General features: G+C 47.8%; 1 protein-coding gene across 2 annotated transcripts in view; it reads right to left on the bottom strand.

The window, feature by feature from the left end:
* Positions 1 to 20,196, bottom strand: part of sox5 (SRY-box transcription factor 5) — a 345,783-nt gene that overhangs the window by 127,953 nt on the left and 197,634 nt on the right. For both annotated transcript variants that reach the window (XM_078235294.1, XM_078235293.1), the window contains one exon: positions 18,452 to 18,624. In XM_078235294.1, coding sequence (XP_078091420.1) covers positions 18,452 to 18,624 — 173 coding nt within the window. The remainder of the gene's footprint in view (positions 1 to 18,451; positions 18,625 to 20,196) is intronic.

The following is a 20,196-nucleotide window of genomic DNA, read 5'->3' as shown; positions in this document are numbered from 1 at the left end:
CTCCTCATCTCCGTTTTAAAGGAGCGTCCCTTCACTCCGAGGTTGTGCTTTCAAGTTCTAGGCTCTCCCACTAGTGGAAACATCCTCTCCAGGTCCACTCTATCTAGGCCTCTCAGTAATCTGTACGTTTCAATTAGATTCAGGTTATTTTTTTTAAAGTCCAATATTGCTGTGCATAATTCCATGGATTTATCCCCTCATGACACTTTGTCACGGAATGAAATCAGATTCATTCTCACTTCATTGCAAAAAGGGAGAAAAATAATTTACAAAACAGCAAAACACTTTCTCGCGCGCACGCTCATTCTCTTAGCAATGGTCAATTTTATCTCTTCTCGGTCCTAACTGGGCCTCTTTAAAGTTCTGTACAGGGCATCCGCAATCACATTCAACACAGTTATGTACTCTAACATGGAGAGTCCCTCCTTCTACCCTTGATTAGTTTCAGAATCCCTCACACTTGGTGCCTGTAAACTAATTCAAACGCTGTAAAATCGGTGCACTCAGTGGATGCATTCCTGGATGCAAACAGAAGGAAAACTAGTCCTTTATTCCAGTCATGGGGGTACACGTGGCAGTATGTTTTCAGGGTTCGGTGGTACCGTTCTAGTGCTCCCTGTGTCTGTGGGTGTCACACTGACGACTTCAGCTGGGTTACGCCCAGGTTACCAATGGCCTGTTTTACTATTTTAGAATGAAACTTGAGTCCAGACCTGAATGGATCTCAGTGGGCAGACCATACCTGGTAAAGAATTGGCTCAGTCCCCTCATCACTCTTTTGGCAAATATGGTTCTCAGGGAAACCGTCTCTGGGAAATGAGTAGTCATGTCCAGAATCGTCAGGATATACCTCTGTGGCCCCTCTTTTATTCTGGGCCGGGGCACCACGCAGTCCGCTAACTACATGCTGAATGGTACCTCGAAAGCCGCAACAGGAATCATAGAACGCAGGTTGTGTGGCAGCTTGGGGTTGTCCCATCAACCTGGCAAGTGTGGCAGGTTCTGTAAGATCTCACCATGTCCCTGTGGAGGTGTGGTCAGCAGAAACACTGACTAATGCGGGCTTGGACTTTGCGTACACTGGCCTGCCCAGCCATCGGAATGTCATGGCATAACCGCAAGGTTTCCCCACAGTCCCCCGGCGGCACCACCACCTGGTAGATCACCCTCCACTCCTCAGGTCTGTGAGGTGGGGGGACGGGGGGGCGGTGGTGGTTCTCCATTTCCTCCTTTTGAACATAGCAGCATTCAGTGACAACGTGTGCCTCAGCTTCAGTCTGAGCTAATGGATCAGCTCACTGGGCTCCTCAGGGGCTTCTAGACTCCTGAAAAAAGGTTTCAGATAACCAGAGGAGAGGATCTTCCGTCTGCAGCGCCACTCCCTCTGACGGAGCTTGTCTGGCCATAGACTGGGTGACCACAGAGTTAGGGAATATGCCAGACAGCTTCTCCTGCTGCTGTCTGGTCTCCTTGTCCTCAATGGGCCTTTCTGAGGCCACATTACCTTTGACCCCGCCAAATCATTGCTGAGGAGCAGGTGGGTCCCACCCACAGGCAAACTGGGCACAGCTCCAATGGTCACTGCCTCTGATACAAGGTCGCACTCCAGATGTACCCGGTAGAAGGGAATGGGCATGTACCCTCCTTCAATGCCCTTTTCCAGTACCTTGGTACTTACTGTGCTGGTTGGTGGGCAGGTCGTACTTTTTCACAGCAGTAGTATCCCTGTATCCCTCAGTATTACTCCCCTCACCCTGGGGAAATGTAGTCACACATTTCCTTGGGATACAATAAACTCTTAAGGATTAGTTTAACCTCATTCGCACTCTCAGGGATTCGCAGCTGCAGTCAGAAGCAAACATAGCCTGGCCTGCGATGCCCCCTGACTGGTTCCCATGCTCTGCACAGATCTATGGACCCTGATATCAAAGAACAAAGGACAAAGAACAGTATAGCACAGGAGCAGGCCCTTTGGCCCACCAAGCCTGCGCCAACACACAACGCCTCGCTAAAGTAAAGACCTTTTGCCTCTACACAATCCATATCCCACTATTCCCTGCCTATTTATGGATCTGTCAAGATGCCTCTTAAATGTTCCTCAACTGGATTTTCCCATAGCCTCCTGCAACAACACTCAGGACGTTTAAGGACAAAGCAACCCCCTTGATTGGCACCCGATCCACAAAAATTCACTCCTTCCATCACTGATGCACAGTTGCAGCCGTGTGTACCATTCACAAGATGCACCGCAGGAACTCCCCAACACTTCTTAGACAGCACCTTCCAAACCCATGACCACTGCCATCTAGAAGGACACGATTACCAGATACATGGTAACATCACCACCTGCAAGATCCCTCCAAACCACTCGCCATCCTGACTTGGAAATATATCGCTGTGCGTTCACTGTCACTGGGTCAAAATCCTGGAACTCTTTTGCTAACAGTACAGTGGGTGTACCTACATCACTTGGACTGCAGCAGTCCAAGAGGGCAGCTGACGGCAATTAGGAATGGGCAATAAATGCCCTAGCCGACGTGGGCAACATGGTGGTTAGCACTGCTGTCTTACAGCGCCAGTGACTTGGGTTCAATTCCGGCCTTGGGTCACTGTCTGTGCGGAGTCTGCATGTTCTCCCCGTGTCGGTGTGGGTTTCCTCTGGGTGCTCCGGTTTCCTCCCACAGTCCAAAGACATGCTGGTTAGGTGAATTGGCCATGCTAAATTCTCCCTCAGTGTATCCGAACAGATGCTGGAGTGTGGCGACTAGGGGATTTTCACAGTAACTTCATTGCAGTGTTAATGTAAGCCTACTTGTGACACTAATGAATAAATTTTAAACTTATTTAAATACTTTAAAACTTTAAACCTTAGCCAACCATGCCCACATCCCATGAATGAATTTGTTTAAAGTTGCTCTTTCTGCAACCGTACCTTCTCCCAGTTAATGACCATTACAGTGTCTTCTGGGCCACAATGTTCAGTAAAGGCATCCATTCCAAACCAACTTTAGCCAAAAAATCATCCAATATTTCATACTAATCATCCCCTGTGCATTCCTATAGTGCCTGTCTTTCACATGCTTTTGCTGGTCTATGCCCCAGCGCTGTGTTAGCCCAATAAGTGACACAGAGAAGGACAAGGTATTGGAGGTGATGGCAGCCTTCAAAGCAGATAAACCTCCAGGTCTGGATGAATTGTGCCCGAGACAGCAGTCAGGTTTGGTGGACAAACAAGAACAAGGGCACTGGGTGAGTTCCAATGTGGGTGAGCAAAAGCTGTCACCCTGACAGTGGGTTTGTGCTCCACAAAGCCACTGCCACTCCCCAAGGGTGGCAACCCAGCAATCTAAATAATCAGCTCAAACACTGATTGCTGGACTGCCGTGAAAACCCACAAAGATCTCTGAGTACGTTGGCACCAGTTGGAGCTCACACAACAGCACGCCGATACTTCAAGACTTCAGTCTAAGCCTCCACTGCAGCACTGAGGCTTTGGCTGACTACTGCTTGTGTTGCAATGGAAGCTGAGTCCTCAGCCATCAGACAATATGGTGGGGCCCATAAGTCTCCTCACAAACTTTGCCACCACTTGCATGCTGGAAAGGATGGGCTCCATGCTGTGCCTGGCCACTTGGTGCTAACCGCTCCAGGCTTCTTGATAGTGAGAGCCAATTCTTTGGCAGGGCTGCCAATGAACCAAGCGTATCTTTGTGCGTACTGTTTGCCTTGTTCTGTGTGTTGCCCCAGTGAAGTCCTCGACCACATCCACAACAGCAGCTCTGGAACCTTTGGCTACAGGCCACCCGGGCCCGGTGACCACCTGTAGATCCTGTCTCTATATTACCCCCTCAGGCATCCCTTCTCAAACTACTTCATCTGCAAAACCCTTAGGCAGGGCAAAAAGGCCACCTGGTCCCACCTCACCCGCTTTCCCCTGCCAACGCAAGAAAAACCAATGGGTACTGATGCAAGCTGTAAATATTTTGTTGTTTTTTTCACAACTAATTGTAATAAATTCATGTGCATTCATTGTTTTTATTCAGTGTAAGTAAATTATTAATTTATGCCAGAAATAAAAATATAGACATTTTCACATTATAAATATTAATACTACAGAGAACGTGTTGATTTGAACTACTCCAGTGTGTGAAAAAAATCATCACTCTCATCTCCTTTGGGGAAATCAATGCTCATCTTAAGTTTTAAAGTTTATTTATTAGTGTCACAAGGCTTACATTAACACTGCAGTGAAGTTACTGTGAAAATCCTCTTCTGGGCAATGAAAGCTGAAGAGGCACTCAACTAACTACCAGCTATTTATGGAATCATAGAATTCTTACAGTACAGAAGGAGGCCATTTGGCCCATCGAGTCTGCACCAACTCTCTGATAGATTATCTTACCCAAGCCCTGTCCTCATAACCCTACACATTTACTAAAGCATCGAACTTACACATCCTTGGAAATTAAGGGACAATTCAGCATGGCCAATGCACCTAACTAGCACGTCTTTGGGCTGTGAGAGGAAACCAGAGCACCCGGAGGAAACCCATGCAGACACGGGGAGAACGTGCAAACTCCGCACAGACAGTGACCCAAGCCGGGAATTGAACCCGGGTCCCTGGCGCAGGGAGGCAGCAGTGCTAACCACTGTGCCACCCTGCCGCCCCCTCATCTCACATCCTTATTAATCAAATAAAATGGCCGCAATTCTCCCATCCCGCTGTGTTATTTTTAGCGCAGCAGGCTGGGAAATTCTCGCCTCAGCCGATTCGCAGGGTTCATGCCCCCGCTAGCATGTCCCAGCGCTGGACTTCCGACAACATCTGCTCCGCACCGGAAATCTGCGGGGAGATGCAAAGACCATTAACATGGTCATTTTAACACAATTTGGATGCGACTAGCTGACCCAGGACTGAAGTCTCCAGGCTCGCTAGCATCTCCTGCCCCCACCAGAGTGGCTCACTCCAGCGTGGATTACAAAAGGTCCTCACCGTCGGGGAGCTAGCGGCCCAACCCCGCTTGAGTGAGGGGGCAATCGGGCCCCCCCCCCCCCCCCCCCCCCAAGGGTTGGGTGGTGGGCAAAGTGCCAAAGCCCAGGGGATTTCACGAGATTGATACCAGAGATGAGGGGTTTGTCTTACGAAGAGAGATTGGGCAGTTTAGGCCTATACTCCCGGGCGTTTAGAAGGATAAGACGAGATCTAATCGAGGTGTACAAGATGAGAAGGGGGTTGATGAAGTATAGGTAGAGAAGGCAGTTCCTGTGGCACTCAAACAGTTAACTGTAGCTGCCTGTTGTTCCGCACTATCAGGGAAGGTGTTGGGTCAGTGAGTGTAATGCTGATCATGATTGAATAGCTGGCAGTGAGTGTAGGCTGTGAGATGCGGATGTGAGGCCGGCAGGGCGGAGGGGTGGTTGGGGGGGGGGGGGGGGGGGCTGGTGGGTGGGGGAGGGATGTGCTGAGGGTGTGTGTGAGGGTGGGATGAGCGGATTGATGTGAGCTATGATTCAGGATTGACAGAGGTTGCGGGTGGATGAATGATGAGGGTGTGGCAAAATGAGCAGCGGCAAAAGGTGGAATGTGACGTTTGAAAATGCACTCGCTGACCTTACCCACTCGTGTGAGGTCATTGAACTTCTTCAGGAACTGTGTCCAGGTCCTCGTCACTACACTGCTGGCTTTGTCCTGCCTGTTGGCTATCCGCTGATATTTCCTTTTCAGAGTTTGTGTGTGGGGCGGGGGGGGGGGGGGGTCCCCCGGCTCTCTGTGGATAGAGGGGTCGGCCTCCTCCTGATTAAACCGTCATTGCCGTGTCAGTGAACCTTGGAGCACATCCTTTACTAGCTTACGTCATTCCAATGTCTTTCCCAGTAAAGTCGCTTCTACATTCCAGCACATGCACCAACCAAAAGACATCCCTCCCCAGCTCCCCTAACTCCCTGCCCCGCCCCACCAGCCCTTTCAGAGTCTTGCTTTAGGCAGTGCAGCCTAGCTTGAACTTGTATTAGTCCCTCAAGATTTGCACCGACTACTCAGTCATTCAGCCATTCGTCAGTGCGGTTAGTGCTGGCCTCAAACTGCAATCATGTAAATGAGCAGACAGCACAACTACCCACATCAGAAGCAATGGTGCAGGTTAATTGGACATCATGGCCATGTTATCCAATTTATCCCATTGAAAATCTCAAAGCCGACCCCAATCCACCTACATTTTGGGTTTAACAGGAGCAGACAGCTAGGAGGGAGCTGCCAAGAGGTAGGTCGGTCAATTAAATATTTTAATGATGCTAGCTGCCTCTGATTTAATCAGGTTAACCTCACGCAGCCTCAGGAAACCACGAACCAGTTTGATATCTGCAAGTCATTATTATTTACAGATGAGGCGAAGGATGGGGGCGGCACAGTGGTTAGCACTGCTGCCTCACAGCGCCAGGGACCCGAGCTCAATTCCGGCCTTCGGTCACTGTCTGTGCAAGGTGTGCACATTCTCCCCGTGTCTGCGTGGGTTTTCTCCGGATGCTCCGGTTTCCTACCACAGTCCAAAGATGTGCAGGTTAGGTGGATTGGTCATGAGAAATGTGTGCGGTTACAGGGATAGGCCAGGGTAAGATATTCTGTCAGACAGTCAGTGCAGACCTGATGGGCCGAATGGCGTCCTTCTGCACTGAAGGAGTTCTATGGGTGTTCAGGAGATATTGAGGATATAGAAACAGAAACATAGAAACTAGAAGCGAGGAAGATCATTTGGCCTTTCGAGTCTGCTCTGCCATTCATTTTGATCGTGGCTGATCATCAAATTCAATATCCTGATCCCCCCTTCGTCCCATATCCCTTGATCCCTTAGGCCCCAAGAGCAATATCTAATTTCTTCTTGAAATCAGACAATGTTTTGGCCTCAACTACATTCTGTGGTCATGAATTCCACACAGGACCTGAACAGTTTGTCTTAATCTCAGCTACCTTCATTGGCAAACTGTTAAAACCATTTGTTCCTCCATTCTTGGAAAGACAAAAGTCCACAGTCCCTGTGATAGTCATATGAGGTAATTCCAAACATCCCAGGGGGGTTTCCTCTCACTCAGGGGCTGTTCTTCCTGCCAGTACATCCCGTGGTGTTGAGTCACCACTAGGTTTCCCCCTCACCCTCATCAAACCATCCCCTCCTCAATCCACGACAAACCCATCAAATTCCACCCTGGTCAAAGATCTGACCCCTTCCAACAGTCCCACTCACAGGAGCACATGAGCTACCTGTGGGTACTGCCTCCTCTAGTGTGCTCACTACTTGAAAGGAAGCCGGGCCTACCAATCAGGCTGACTTCCAGGTGAGGAACCTGTCAAAGCATAAACTACATGCACTGTGGAGTCAAAACACCACATCCTGAGAAGAAAGCCAAATGTATGAGTTTCCTGACAGAAACTGCACCACACCCTTCCTAACTCCACCTCCCCACCTCCCCCCCCCCCCCCCCTCCTCTCCATCCCCGCACCAATCCCACTAACTCCTGTCAAGTTTTATGCCATCATGCCCAATTTTGGCACTCCACAGGCCCTGGAGAGGGTTCAGAGGAGACTGAAGAGGATGACATCACGAATCAGGCATTTTGGCCACAGGGTGAATTGAGAGAAGCTGGGATTGTTCTCCTTAGGGCAGGGACGGCTACTGAGAGAGATTTAATAGTGGTGTTCAAAATTAGAAGGGGCACTGAGAGCAGTAAAGAGAAACTGTTTCCATTGGCAGTAGAATCAGTAGCCAGAGCGAATAGATTTAACATAACTCACAACAGAGCCAGGAGAAGATGAGGAAAAGATAGTTTGCTCAGTGAAATGTTCTGATCAAGAATGTACTTCCTAAAGACGATGGGAGGGAAGGGGGGGGCGGGGGGGGGGGGGGGGGGGGCGGCGGGCGGGTGCAAACCAATTCAAGTGTAACTTTCTAAAGGGAATTGGATAAATACTTGAAAAGGAAAAAAGATTGCAAGCGGTATGGAGAAAGAGCAGGGGAAGTGAAGCTAATTTGATATCTCTTTCCAAGAGCCAGCACAGACACATTGGGCCAAATGGCCTCCTTCTGTGTCATATGATTTCATACCAAGGAAACTTCAACTCCAGTTTCAATTGAGTTGAACAGACAAAAAATGGGTCGGGTGAAACAGGTGATGGTGATGCAATGGTAATGTCACTAGATGGGTGATCCACGGGCCCAGGGTGATCCATGGGTGATCCACAGGCCCAGGCTAATACTCTGGGGATACGGCAGCCAGTGGAATTGAAATTCAATTCATAAATTGAAAGCTAGCCTCAATAATGGTGACCATCATCGATTGTTGTAACAACCCACCTGGTTCAGTAATGTCCTTTAGGGAAGGAAAATTGCCGTCCTTACCTGGTCTGGCCTACATGTGACTCCAGACCAAGAGAAATGTGATTGACTTTGTCCTCTGAAATGGTCTAGGAAGCCACTCAGTTCGGGGGCAACTAGGGAGGTGCACAAAATGCTGGCCTTGCCACTGATGTCAACACCCTGTTCAATTAAAATCAGCGATATGGGGTGTAATTTTACTGTCCCGCTCACAAGACCATAAGACATAGGAACAGAATTAGGCCACTCGGCCCCTCGAGTCTGCTCCGCCATTCAATCATGGCTGACATTTTTCTCATCCCCATTCTCCTGTCTTTTCCCCATATCACCTGATCCCTTATTCATCAAGAACCTATCTACCTCTGTCTTAAAGACACTCAATGACCTGGCCTCCACTGCCTTCAGCAGCAAAGAGTTCTATAGATTCACCACTCTCTGGCTGAAGAAATTCCTCCTCATCGCTGTTTTAAAGGATCGTCCCTTTAGCCTGAAGTTGTGCCCTCTGGTTCTAGTTTTTCCTACTAGTGGAAACATCCTCTCCACGTCCACTCTATCCAGGCCTCGCAGCATCCTGTAAGTTTCAATAAGATCCCCCCTGAACCTTCTAAACTCCAACGAGTACAGACCCAGAGTCCTCAACCGTTCCTCATATGACAAGTTCTTCATTCTAGGGATCATTCCTGTGAACCTCCTCTGGACCTTTTCCAAAGCCAGAACATCCTTCTTTAGATACGGAGCCCAAAACTGCTCATAATAATCTAAATGGGGTCTGACCAGAGCCTTATACAGCCTCAGAAGTACATCCTGCTCTTGTGTTCTAGCCCTCTCAACATGAATGCTAACATTGCATTTGCTTTCCAAGCTGCCGACTGAACCTGCATGTTAACCTTCAGAGAGTCTTGAACAATGACTCCCAAGTCCCTTTTGTGTTTCTGATTTCCTAAGCATTTCCCCATTTAGAAAATAGTCTATGCCTCCATTGCGCCTTCCAAAGTGCATAACCTCACACTTTTCCACATTGTATTCCATCTGGCAATTCTTTGCCCACTCTCCTAACCTGTCCAATTCCTCTGCAGCCCCCCTGCTTCCTCAATATTACCTGTCCCTCGACATATCTTTGTATCATCTGCAAACTTAGCAACAGTGCCTTCAGTCCCTTCTTCCAAATCGTTAATGTATATTACCACGGGAATCGTGGTCTGTTGACCTCGGGCGGGATTTTCCAGCTTTGGGGCGAGCGGGGCCGGAAAATCCTGTCCATGGAGTCTCTGGGTAAAAGTAAAGTGAGGCTTCGCGCCATCATGCAAGTACAGTCAGGAAAACTGGGCCACATACTCGAGAAACAGTTCTACATTTCCAAAACGAAAATGGACTGCGCAGTAAAATAAAAGGCCGTCCACCCAAAAAGAAAAAAAACACAAAGCAGAACACTCTTAAAATAGTAGGAGATCAGGAAAAATATTGGAGTGTATATACTTGGCACAGTTCTCAAAGAATTGGATCTATTTAAATGGAGCAGTGAAGGATGCCAAGCACCGCAGTCTAACAGGCATGGTTGCCATTGTGGGCATTAGTGCAAGACTCGACTATGTGTGTCCGTCACCATGGTAAATCAAAGAAAGCCCCACCAACTAGAAGCAGCACAAAGCATAGTTGTTCTCAGTGCAGCTTGTACCAAGCACAATAGCCATAGTGAGAGCATCTTAACATAAAACACGTATTACAGACTGACTCAGAAGTAGGTGGTCAGGCATGGCATACCAGAGGAATTGCCTCATTACTGTTCATGGCAGGAGGTAACAAACATAGGAGGTGTATAGGCTATGGGTGGAATTTTACCAGCATGTCCGCCCGAGACCCGTACGATCCCGCCCCAGGCCAACAGAGAATGCCGTTCTCCGAACCTCGCCCACCCCCGGAATCAGGCCGGATGTGCCAGTAAAATTCCGACCTATTAGTGAGGAGGCCAGAGAGAGTCAATGAAAGATGGGTATTCGAGAAAGAGAGAAGATGGGAAGACCATCGTTTCTCAGACAGTGAGAACAGGGAACAAGCAACATCCATTACACAGGTGCAGATGGACTTGCCTAATAAATGATACACGGTGAGGCGAAAGTCTAGCTTACGCACACATAAGCCAATCGGTAGGGTGGCTTAGTCTGAATAGCAGCACTCTCCGCGCATTTTTTTATTCATTCGTGAGACATGGGTGTTGCTGGCTGGGCCAGCATTTATTGCCCATCCCTAGTTGCCCTTGGAGGGCAGTTGAGAGCCAAGCACATTGCTGTGGCTCTGGAGTCACATGTAGGCCAGGCCGGGTAAGGACGGCAGATTTCCTTCCCTAAAGGACATTAGTGAACCAGATGGGTTTTTCCGACAATCGACAATGGTTTCATGGTCATCAGTGGATTCTTAATTCCAGATTTATTTTATTGAATTCAAATTCCACCATCTGCCGTGGCGGGGATTCGAAACCAAGTCCTCAGACCATTAGCTGAGTTTCTGGATTAATTGTCTAGCGATAATACCACTGGGCCACCACCTCCCATGATTTACCATGTACATATATAACCAAATGGAATTCCTTGGGGGCTTTGATCTAGCCTTGCTGAGGCTAGCATAAGCAATCAAGCTGAGCATTTGTGATTTCCTGATGAGCCCAGTGTATGAGAGTTGTAGTCATGAGCACCGCACTTACGGTGTTGTGTTATATTATATTGGTGATCTGATAAATAAAGAGTGTTCATCAGAAGCTCTGGAGTCCTTAAGGCGCAGTGGGTTAGCATCCCTGCCTCTTGGACCAGAAGCTTCGGGTTCAAGCCCCACCTCAGGACTCGATGGCCAAGGAAGATGTGTTCATAACATGGTCAAACAGGTTGGGTGTCAACCTGCAAAATCTTCAAACATGCCAATGGCTGGCAGCAAGAGTGGGAGAGACTCCTGGTCAGCCACGCTTGATGTGGAGTGGTGCCCCCTCAAGCTATAATGGTTTGGCACAGACAAGAAGGGCCAAAAGGCCTGTTTCTGAGCTGTAATTTTCTATGGTTCTATAAGCCTCTGGCAACAGACTCGCAACCTATTCCAGGAATAATTAGCTATGGGAACAGACAAAAGTCTGCCTTTGTGCATCACTAGGTGTGGGAAGAGAATTGGAATTGGAATTTGATGCTCTAAATACTGACAGATTGACCCCACATGTACTAATGCTTCCTGCCACACTCCCATACTTGAGTTGAGGAGGCGAGGGAAGATTTGGGCAATACCCGTGTGAATAATTATTCAGAAGGTGATGTAGATCAACAACTACTTATATTTATATAGCGCCTTTAATGAGCCACATGGCTAACTGGATAAAGAGATAGGGTTTAAAGGAGCGTCTTAAAGATGGGAAGTGGGTTAGAGAAGCAGGGAGGTGTTGGCTAGTAATTTTAGACTTGGGCCTAGGCAACTGAAGGCACAGCCACCAATGTTGGAACAATTAAAATTGCGAATAGACAAGAGGCTAGAATTAGAGGATTGCGGATATCTCGGAGGGCTGTGGGGTGGAGAAGATTACAGAGATAGTGAGGGGCGAGGTCATGGAGGGATTTGAAAACAAGGATGAGTTTTAGAATCAAAACATTGTTTGACCAGGAACCAGTGTAGGTCAGTGAGCACAGGGGAGATTGGTGAATGGGACCTGATACAAATTAAGGCATGGGTAACAGAGTATGGATGACTTCAAGTTTACAGAGGGTAGAATGTGGGAGATCAGCCAGGAATGTATTGGGATAGAACATAGAACATAGAAAAAATACAGCACAAACAGGCCCTTCGGCCCACAAGTTGCGCCGGTCATGTCCCTACCTACCTAGGCTTATATATAGGCTTACCTATAACCCTCAATCCTATTAAGTCCCATGTACTCATCCAGAAGTATCTTAAAAGACCCGATCGAGTTTGCCTCCACCACCACTGATGGCAGCCGATTCCACTTACCCACCACCCTCTGAGTGAAAAACTTACCCCTGACATCTCCTCTGTACCTACTCCCCAGCACCTTAAACCTGTGTCCTCTCGTAGCAGCCATTTCAGCCCTGGGAAAAAGCCTCCGAGAATCCACCCGATCTATCCCTCTCAACATCTTGTACACCTCTATCAGGTCACCTCTCATCCTTCGTCTCTCCAAGGAGAAAAGACCGAGCTCCCTCAGCCTATCCTCATAAGGCATGCCAACCAATCCAGGCAACATCCTTGTAAATCTTCTCTGCACCCTTTCAATCATTTCCACATCCCTCCTGTAATGAGGCGACCAGAACTGAGCACAGTACTCCAAGTAGGGTCTGACGAGGGTCTTATAAAGCTGCATCATTATCTCCTGACCCCTAAACTCAATCCCTCGATTGATGCAGGCCAGCACACCATATACCTTCTTAACCACCTCCTCCACCTGCGGGGCCGATAGTTGAGTCTAAAGGAAGCAAAGGTGACGTAATGGTTAGCACTGCTGCCTCACAGCACTAGGGACCTAGGTTCGATTTCCAGCTTGAGTCTCTGACTGTGCGAAGACTGTATGTTCTCCCCATGTCTGTGTGGGTCTCTCCTACAGTCCAATAGATGTGCTGATTAGATGCATTGGCCATGCTAAATTCACCCTCAGTGTACCCGAACAGGTGCCGGAGTGTGGCGACTAGGGGATTTTCACAGTAACTTCATTGCAGCGATGAGATAAGCCTACTTGTGACTAATAAATAAATTAACTTTATTCCAAAGGCATGAATGGGGTGAAATGACTTGAGATGTTGATATATGTACTTGTTTGACTCAAAGCTGAACTGTGCCACCCACCACAGTGCCACATTCCGCTGAGTGTGCAGGCCACAGGTTTACTATGAACTTGCTCTCTGTGGTGATGAGGAAAGATAACGATTGAATTTGCATTTTTAGAGTGCATTTCATAACCTCAGGATATCCCAAAGTGCTTTAAGCCAGCAAAATGTAATCACCATTGTTCTGTTGGGAAAGGTGCCAGCCAATTTGCACACAGCAAGGTTCCACAAACAGCGATATGATCATGACCAGATAATGAGCCTGAAATGCCACCCATTGCCACCTGGTCAAGAGACAGGTGTCGACTACCCATGACACCCTGTCTCCAATAGCTTGCTTTTTCACATACACACGCACACGCACACGCACACACACACACACACACACAGCCTCTCTCTCTCTCTCTCTCAAATTACAGAGTTGAGGGATCAAGACTTCTAAAGCAAAGAAGTCAAGCTCACATTCCTTGTGTGTGGCAGCCATTGCGTAAGAGAAGTGACAATGTGAACTTGCATTAAACAGCCAGACTTAATTAAGTTTGACTTCTTGCGTCAAAACTTTCAGGACAATCTTGAAAATAAGCCCAACAGAAAGGAAGCTCTGCGCAGCAGAGAAGTGATTGAATGAGAAAGATGTGAAGGCAGATGGTTGTACTTTTGTAACTTAATCAAAACACTGTGAATAGTCGCCTGGCTCTGCCTGAAGTCATGTGGGAGAGTAACAGCTGATCTGTATTAGAGAAGATTAACTCACAGTGCCAAGACTAAGGGGTTGGATTATTTTAATGCAGTGTATTGCAATACAAGCAGTCAGGACAATTACTGCTATTAGTTTTGAATGACTGATCTGTAACTACAAGTAACAGCGTATGCGAGCTGGAGACTTCATGAAGATGAATTTCCATACCATCAAAGACATTTTAATGGGCTCCAAATCAAAACCGCAGAGTCTGGTTCGCGAGTACATAAAACTCCAAATGAAGGCTTCCTGTCCAAAAGTATTTTGTTGGTTGTCATTTGACGACTCCCAGCTGGTAGCGCAGGGGAATGCACCCATTGCCTCTTCTTTACAGAAACCAAGTACAGATGCTCACTGAACTTGCCAACTGCTGTAACTACAGCTGACTTGAATATACTTAACAAATAACTGCAATTTACCAGAGCTTCGAAGGAACATTTTAGTCACTTTTTATTAGCGTCTCTCACTATCTCTTATTCCTCCCTTTCTACCACAGCTGGTGTGAGAAAAGCATAAAACCCTTTTTCGTGATCACAAGAGCTGTCTATAACAATTACGCGCACTGCTCACTAATGGAGGGTTAATGCTGTGATTAAAGAGAAGACTTCCTTCTTGTCGGCCCATGGAGACCCAGGTTTCTTTTTTAAACTTTCTAAAAATAGAACCCGCTGCAGCATCCTTCTGCCTGAGCTTCAGTCCTCGTTCAAAGCTCTCAGCATCTCCACTAACTCTTCTCATGACTGTTAACAGCATTAATGCCACCAATAAGTTAGCTCTGGTTAAGCCTGCCCCAGCTAGCATGGCCAGTATCAGTAGCATATTGCAATACGTTGGTGGTCTAAATGAATGTGTCACAGAGGATTACCAAGCAGTGTGGGCTCTTTGGCACACTGCACTGCAAACTCCTGGTTTCTTACTTCAGATTGGAGGGCAGGGGGCACTGCCTGACAGACTCCAAAGGAGAGCGAAGGAAAACTGGAACATGAGCCCTACTAAAGTCGACAAGCTCATAGGCCGGAATTTCACGACCGTTCACCACGCCCCGCCATGGCTGCCAGCGAGGATGGAGAATTTGGTGCTCAGCCAAATCTCCGTTCACTGTCGCGGGTTCCAGAGAATCCCACTGGCGTAAACGGCCGGAGAATTCCGGCGGCTGACTCCAAACCTTTGACCTCACAGACTGCAGTGGTTCAAGAAAGAGGCTTCCCATTAACATTTCCTCGAGGCTCCACCTAAGTGAATCGGTCACTCATGGAGGGGAGATTGCTTCCTGCCACCTTCCCAAGGGATGGGCAATATATTGCTGGCCATGCCAGCAACAGCCAGATCCCAATGAACAGATAGAAAAGTAGCCTGGATCATGGCAGCATTTCCCGGGCGAGGGAGAATTCAGCACGGCCAATGCACCTAACCAGCGCGTCTTTCAGACTGTGGGAGGAAAACGGAGCACCTGGAGGAAACCCACGCAGACACGGGGAGAACGTGCAGACTCCGGACAGACAGTGACCCAAATCGGGAATCGAACCCAATGTGATGCAGCAGTGCTAGCTACTGTGCCTCCGTGATAAAGGTAAAGTAGTTACTTGGGCAAGGTGCTGCAACTGTGAACCGACAAGGGTCAGCTCAGCGGGAATAAGTCAAATATACAATTAAAAGGGATGAATTTGAACAAGATCAGATGTTGGACCAAGCCGTGCGAGGCCTTTTAAAACAAGTAAAGAAACAGAATTCTGCTTTGAATATGAGAAACATGACAGGAGATGCCAGAGCACACTGAGACATGAGCCCACGGAATCCCACCCTGTGAGATCCTGACCTCGGGCATGCATGTACTGACAGTCAGAGAGTAGGAAGCACGCAGCCCCCTTCGCCCGAGAAGTTGGCCGGCATTTTCCAGGCTCTCCCGCGGCGTGTATTCCAGCAGTGAAGGCGGCTCACCATTGGACGCCGGCAGGGTTATTCAGTCCCGCTGACGTCTCCGCCATTTTGCGCAGCTTGCCCATCCTGCCTAGGGAAATCCACCACTGGGGGAGGGGAATCATCTTCGGCGGGACCTGAAGACTCCCCCCTCCCGGTGAGAAGGGCCGGAAACTCAAGCCCCTTGTCACTGGAGGGGGCTGGGAAAATAGTGGGAATGGTCAAGATGGCTCCTCCATCCAGTCCCGTTACCAGGACATTGCCCAGCAGTGGGACCAGACATGGATCAGCTGGCCTCCAGACTGAGGCAGGCAATCAATTCAAATAACCAAAAGCCCCATTGAGGCAATTTTCCAAGGCCGCAGGGATTTTGCCCCCTCGCTGCATGAGGAGGTCGACAGTTTCATGATGGTCAACCGCTCTGCAGCCATCAGGGGGAGGGCATTAGAGCTGGAGGTGCCATGCCCCAAAGAGGGGGACGATGGGCAGGGAAGACCACCTTCTGAAACCCAATGGGCCATCCAAAGCAGCCTACTGGCCTGCCACTAAAATGTTCTACTTCTTTCCAATTCGAGGCTCCTTCTCTGTCTGCTCGCTGCCTCAGCAGCCCCCTCCTCCCTCGGTGGAGCTGCCAAGGTTATAGAGCTAGTGGCCACTGATTATGCCAGCAGAATCTGCTTCCTGCCCACCATCCTTAACCAAGCAGCCAAACTGGGGGTGGCCACGTGGAGACAGCCCCGGGATAAATGGTGAGCTGGCAAGTACAGGCGCCTGACACGCATTTAGTCCCAAAGTGGGGATCCCAACACTCATGATAAAATCCTGCCTTTTGTCCTCACATGGTCTGGTCTATGTGCGACTCCAGTCCCACACCATCTCTTAGCTTCCTTCGGAAATGGTCGAGCAAGTCACACAGCTGTAACAAACAGTTACAATCTTTAAAATAATTTATTCCTTTCTCAGAGTTACTAAGTTCCTAAGAGTTACTGAGTCACGGAGAGTTACTGAGTTACTAAGTGTTACTGAGTTACTAAGATGATTCGCGGAGTGAATAGGGCAAACCCCTTAATCCATCTCATTGCTTGCCCCAAAAACCAATTCAATTCATGGTCCCCAGACAAGGGTCATACCAGATCCAAACTGACAACACAGCTATTACATCTGATATCACCCTTGACCTTAAGCTTGGTCTTCGCCAAAGTGCCGACAAACCATGACAACTAAAAATAAAGTTTGTATTCCTTTCTCCGAGTTACAAAGTCAATGCGCAGAGTGGACAGGGTAAGAGCTTAACCCATCTCCTTGCTTGCTGCATAAAACCAATTCCAATTCAAATTGAATCCAATTCATGGTCCACATGAAAGAGACATACCAGATCCCAGCAGACAAGAATTTGATCCCGGGCTTGATCCTACGCTTGACCTCAGTCAAAAGGCCGATAAACCATAATATTCCGATTGTGGGAACTCCCTCACCGTCACTCTAAGGTTCCCTTCAAGGCACACATCATCTCAATCTGCACTTTTCCATCACAAGGCAAAATCCTGGAATTCCCGATCCAACAGCGTTGGGGGGGGGGTGTATTTATAACTGTTCAAGAAGCAGTGGCCCCCTTGTCAAGGGCAGATAGGGATGGGGCAAAGAATACTTGCTTTGTCTGTGATGTCCACAGTCTGGGAATGCATTAAAAATCAACAATGCAGGACTTAAATACATTTTCAGAAACATGATTGATGATTTGTCAATCTTCACTTTTATCCAACAAAAACAGAAAATGCTGGAAAATCTCAGCGGGTTTGACAGCCTCTGTGGAGAGAGAACATTGCCAACGTTTCGAGTCTGGATGACCCTTCATCAGAGCTACACTTTAATGTAAATTGTTTTTGAAAAGCTTCTCTTCTTTCTGATGCCTTGTCCACAATTTCCTTTAAACCTGGCGGTGGTGGACGGTATCAGGCGTTCTGTGTGCTTCTTCCCTTTCTCTCACTGATTTATTTTGAAATGCCTGTAATCGGTATTAAAGCCCCAATCTGTGACGGGTCAATAATTGTTTGAGCAGAGCATGGATGTGCCATTTCTTGCGTTGGTGTGAGATATCAGAGTGGAGGACTGCTCTAGCATGGTGTGACACTAGTGGAGAATTATATTTGTTTGCCTCTGCTTAACACACTATTTAAAAGAAAAGTCCCAATGTTGCAAAAATAAAAGCAATCATATATAATATAGGGTGCTGTATGCTTTACAAAATCCCCTATCTGTGCTGTAAATGATAATGGTGTTACTTAGTGCAAAGTGTGAACTAATTTAATTGGAAATTCCGAACCAAATAAGGCTGTGCCTTCCTGCAAATAAGTAAACAAAGTGAATGCTGGCCCTTCCTGAACTCTGTCGCTTCTGATGCCTTTGTGCTAAAAATAGTGTCCCTTCGTTTAAATCAGATGCTAAATTTCATTAAATGAGGCTGAACGGGGAGGGGTTGTGAGCCCTGAGACAGTGCCTGGCTCTCTCAATAAAAGGCACATTGTCTCTCTGAAGGCAGCCAAGCTGCAATGAAACGAGCAAGGCTCCCGATCAAAAAAAAAATGAATCAGACAACTAAGAAGCCAGGCATGCAAACTGACCTTTTCCATCCTGCAGTTGTTGAGTCCCAGACTGTTGATGACGGCCACCTTCCCATCCAGCGCCTGCTGCTCCCTCCGAAGCTGTTCCTTCATTTGCCGGGCTTCTTGGATCGCTTTGGCCACAGCGTCATGGTCATTCAAGTAACCCGAGGATGTGATGGAGGAGAGGATGTCTGGATACAAAGGAGGGAGGGGAGGAAAATTAAAGACTGACAGGTTCACAGAATCAAACTTGAGATGTTGAGGTGAAGCAGGGAAAACGTGGTGCTCAACGCTCAAAGTTTGACAACAGCATGAATACTTGCCATTTTTTTTAAAGAATCTTCCGACCCGATGAACGTAAAGTTTATTTATTAGTGTCACAAGTAGGCTTACATTAACACTGCAATCAAGTTACTGTGAAAATCTCCTAGTCGCCACACTCCGGCGCCTGTTCGGATACACTGAGGGGGAATTTAGCATGGCCAATGCACGTAACCGGCACGTCTTTCTGACTGGGAGGAAACCAGAGCACCCGGAGGAAACCCACACAGACACGGGGAGAACATGCAGACTCCAATCAGACAGTGACCCAAGTCGGGAAACGAATCCGGGTCCCTGGCACTGTGAGGCAACAGTGCTAACCACGGTGCCACCGTGCTGCCCACTCTATGCTTACTCTATGAGCTTTGTCTGTATAACGCGCAAGAAACAATACTTTTCACTGTATCCCATTACATGTGACAATAATAAATCAAATCAAATCAAGGTTTCTCCGTAAACATTAACGTTGAGAAGAGTCGATAAGTTTTTTCAAAAAAAAACCCTTCAATTTCCTCCTTCCCCTTAAAATTCCCAAATTTTTCATGAACCAACTGCCCCACCCATGTTTGGTACATGGACCCAGGCATTGAGTTTTGAGCTGCTATTCAACTACAAGGTATATCACAGTCAACCATGATTCTTATTCAATTACAAGGGGGCACAAATTCAAGGTGAGGGGGGCAAAGTTTAAGGGAGATGTGTGGGGGGGGTGGGTGTTCTTCACACAGAGAGTGGTGGGTGCCTGGAACGGGGAGGTGAAAGAAGCAGGTACATTAGCAACATTTAAGAGGCATCTGGATGGGTACGTGAATAGGGAGGGAATAGAGGACCAAGGGCAGAAAGTGTTTTTTAATTTAGTTAGGGCATCATGATCAGCATGGGCTTGGAGGGCCGAAGGGCCTGTTCCTGGGCTGTACTTTTCTTTGTTCTCTTTATTCTTTGTTTGTTCTTATGTGAACATCTTGTCCGCATCTCTAGTCATTTTCTATTAGATATTGTTGGATCACAACAAGGATCTGGGGATCTGAACAAATTGCTCTCTCCATAGCCCAGGAGCAGTGAAGGCAATTACAGACCTTTAGCTGAAACCCAGTACAGAATGGCAAAGAAATTTAGGAACTTCCTGATGCTTATAGCTCAGTATTCCCACTAGGTACTTGGTAATCTTGCAGTCGGGAATTTTCACCGGAGTGCACATTTACCGGAATTCTACCACCTCGCCCGCTGCAGAACTGGAGCGGGCGAGGGGTGGACAATGGAAATGTCCATTGACCTCGGGCGGAAGTTTCCGGTCTCGCTCGCGCAATGCTGTAAAATCCCGCCCATTGAGTGCAGTCGATGGCGGCATGAATTTAAAAAACTCGTGGATTTTTTTAAAAGTTCAACAGATGGTGTTATAAAAGAAAGAAATTACATTTATCTTTGCAATCTCAAGATGTCCA

The sequence above is a fragment of the Mustelus asterias genome, chromosome 19 (genome assembly GCF_964213995.1).
Source record: "Mustelus asterias chromosome 19, sMusAst1.hap1.1, whole genome shotgun sequence".
Taxonomy (NCBI): domain Eukaryota; kingdom Metazoa; phylum Chordata; class Chondrichthyes; order Carcharhiniformes; family Triakidae; genus Mustelus; species Mustelus asterias.
The sequence above is the reverse complement of the archived record's forward strand: the minus strand, read 5'-3'. Positions and strand labels throughout refer to the sequence as shown.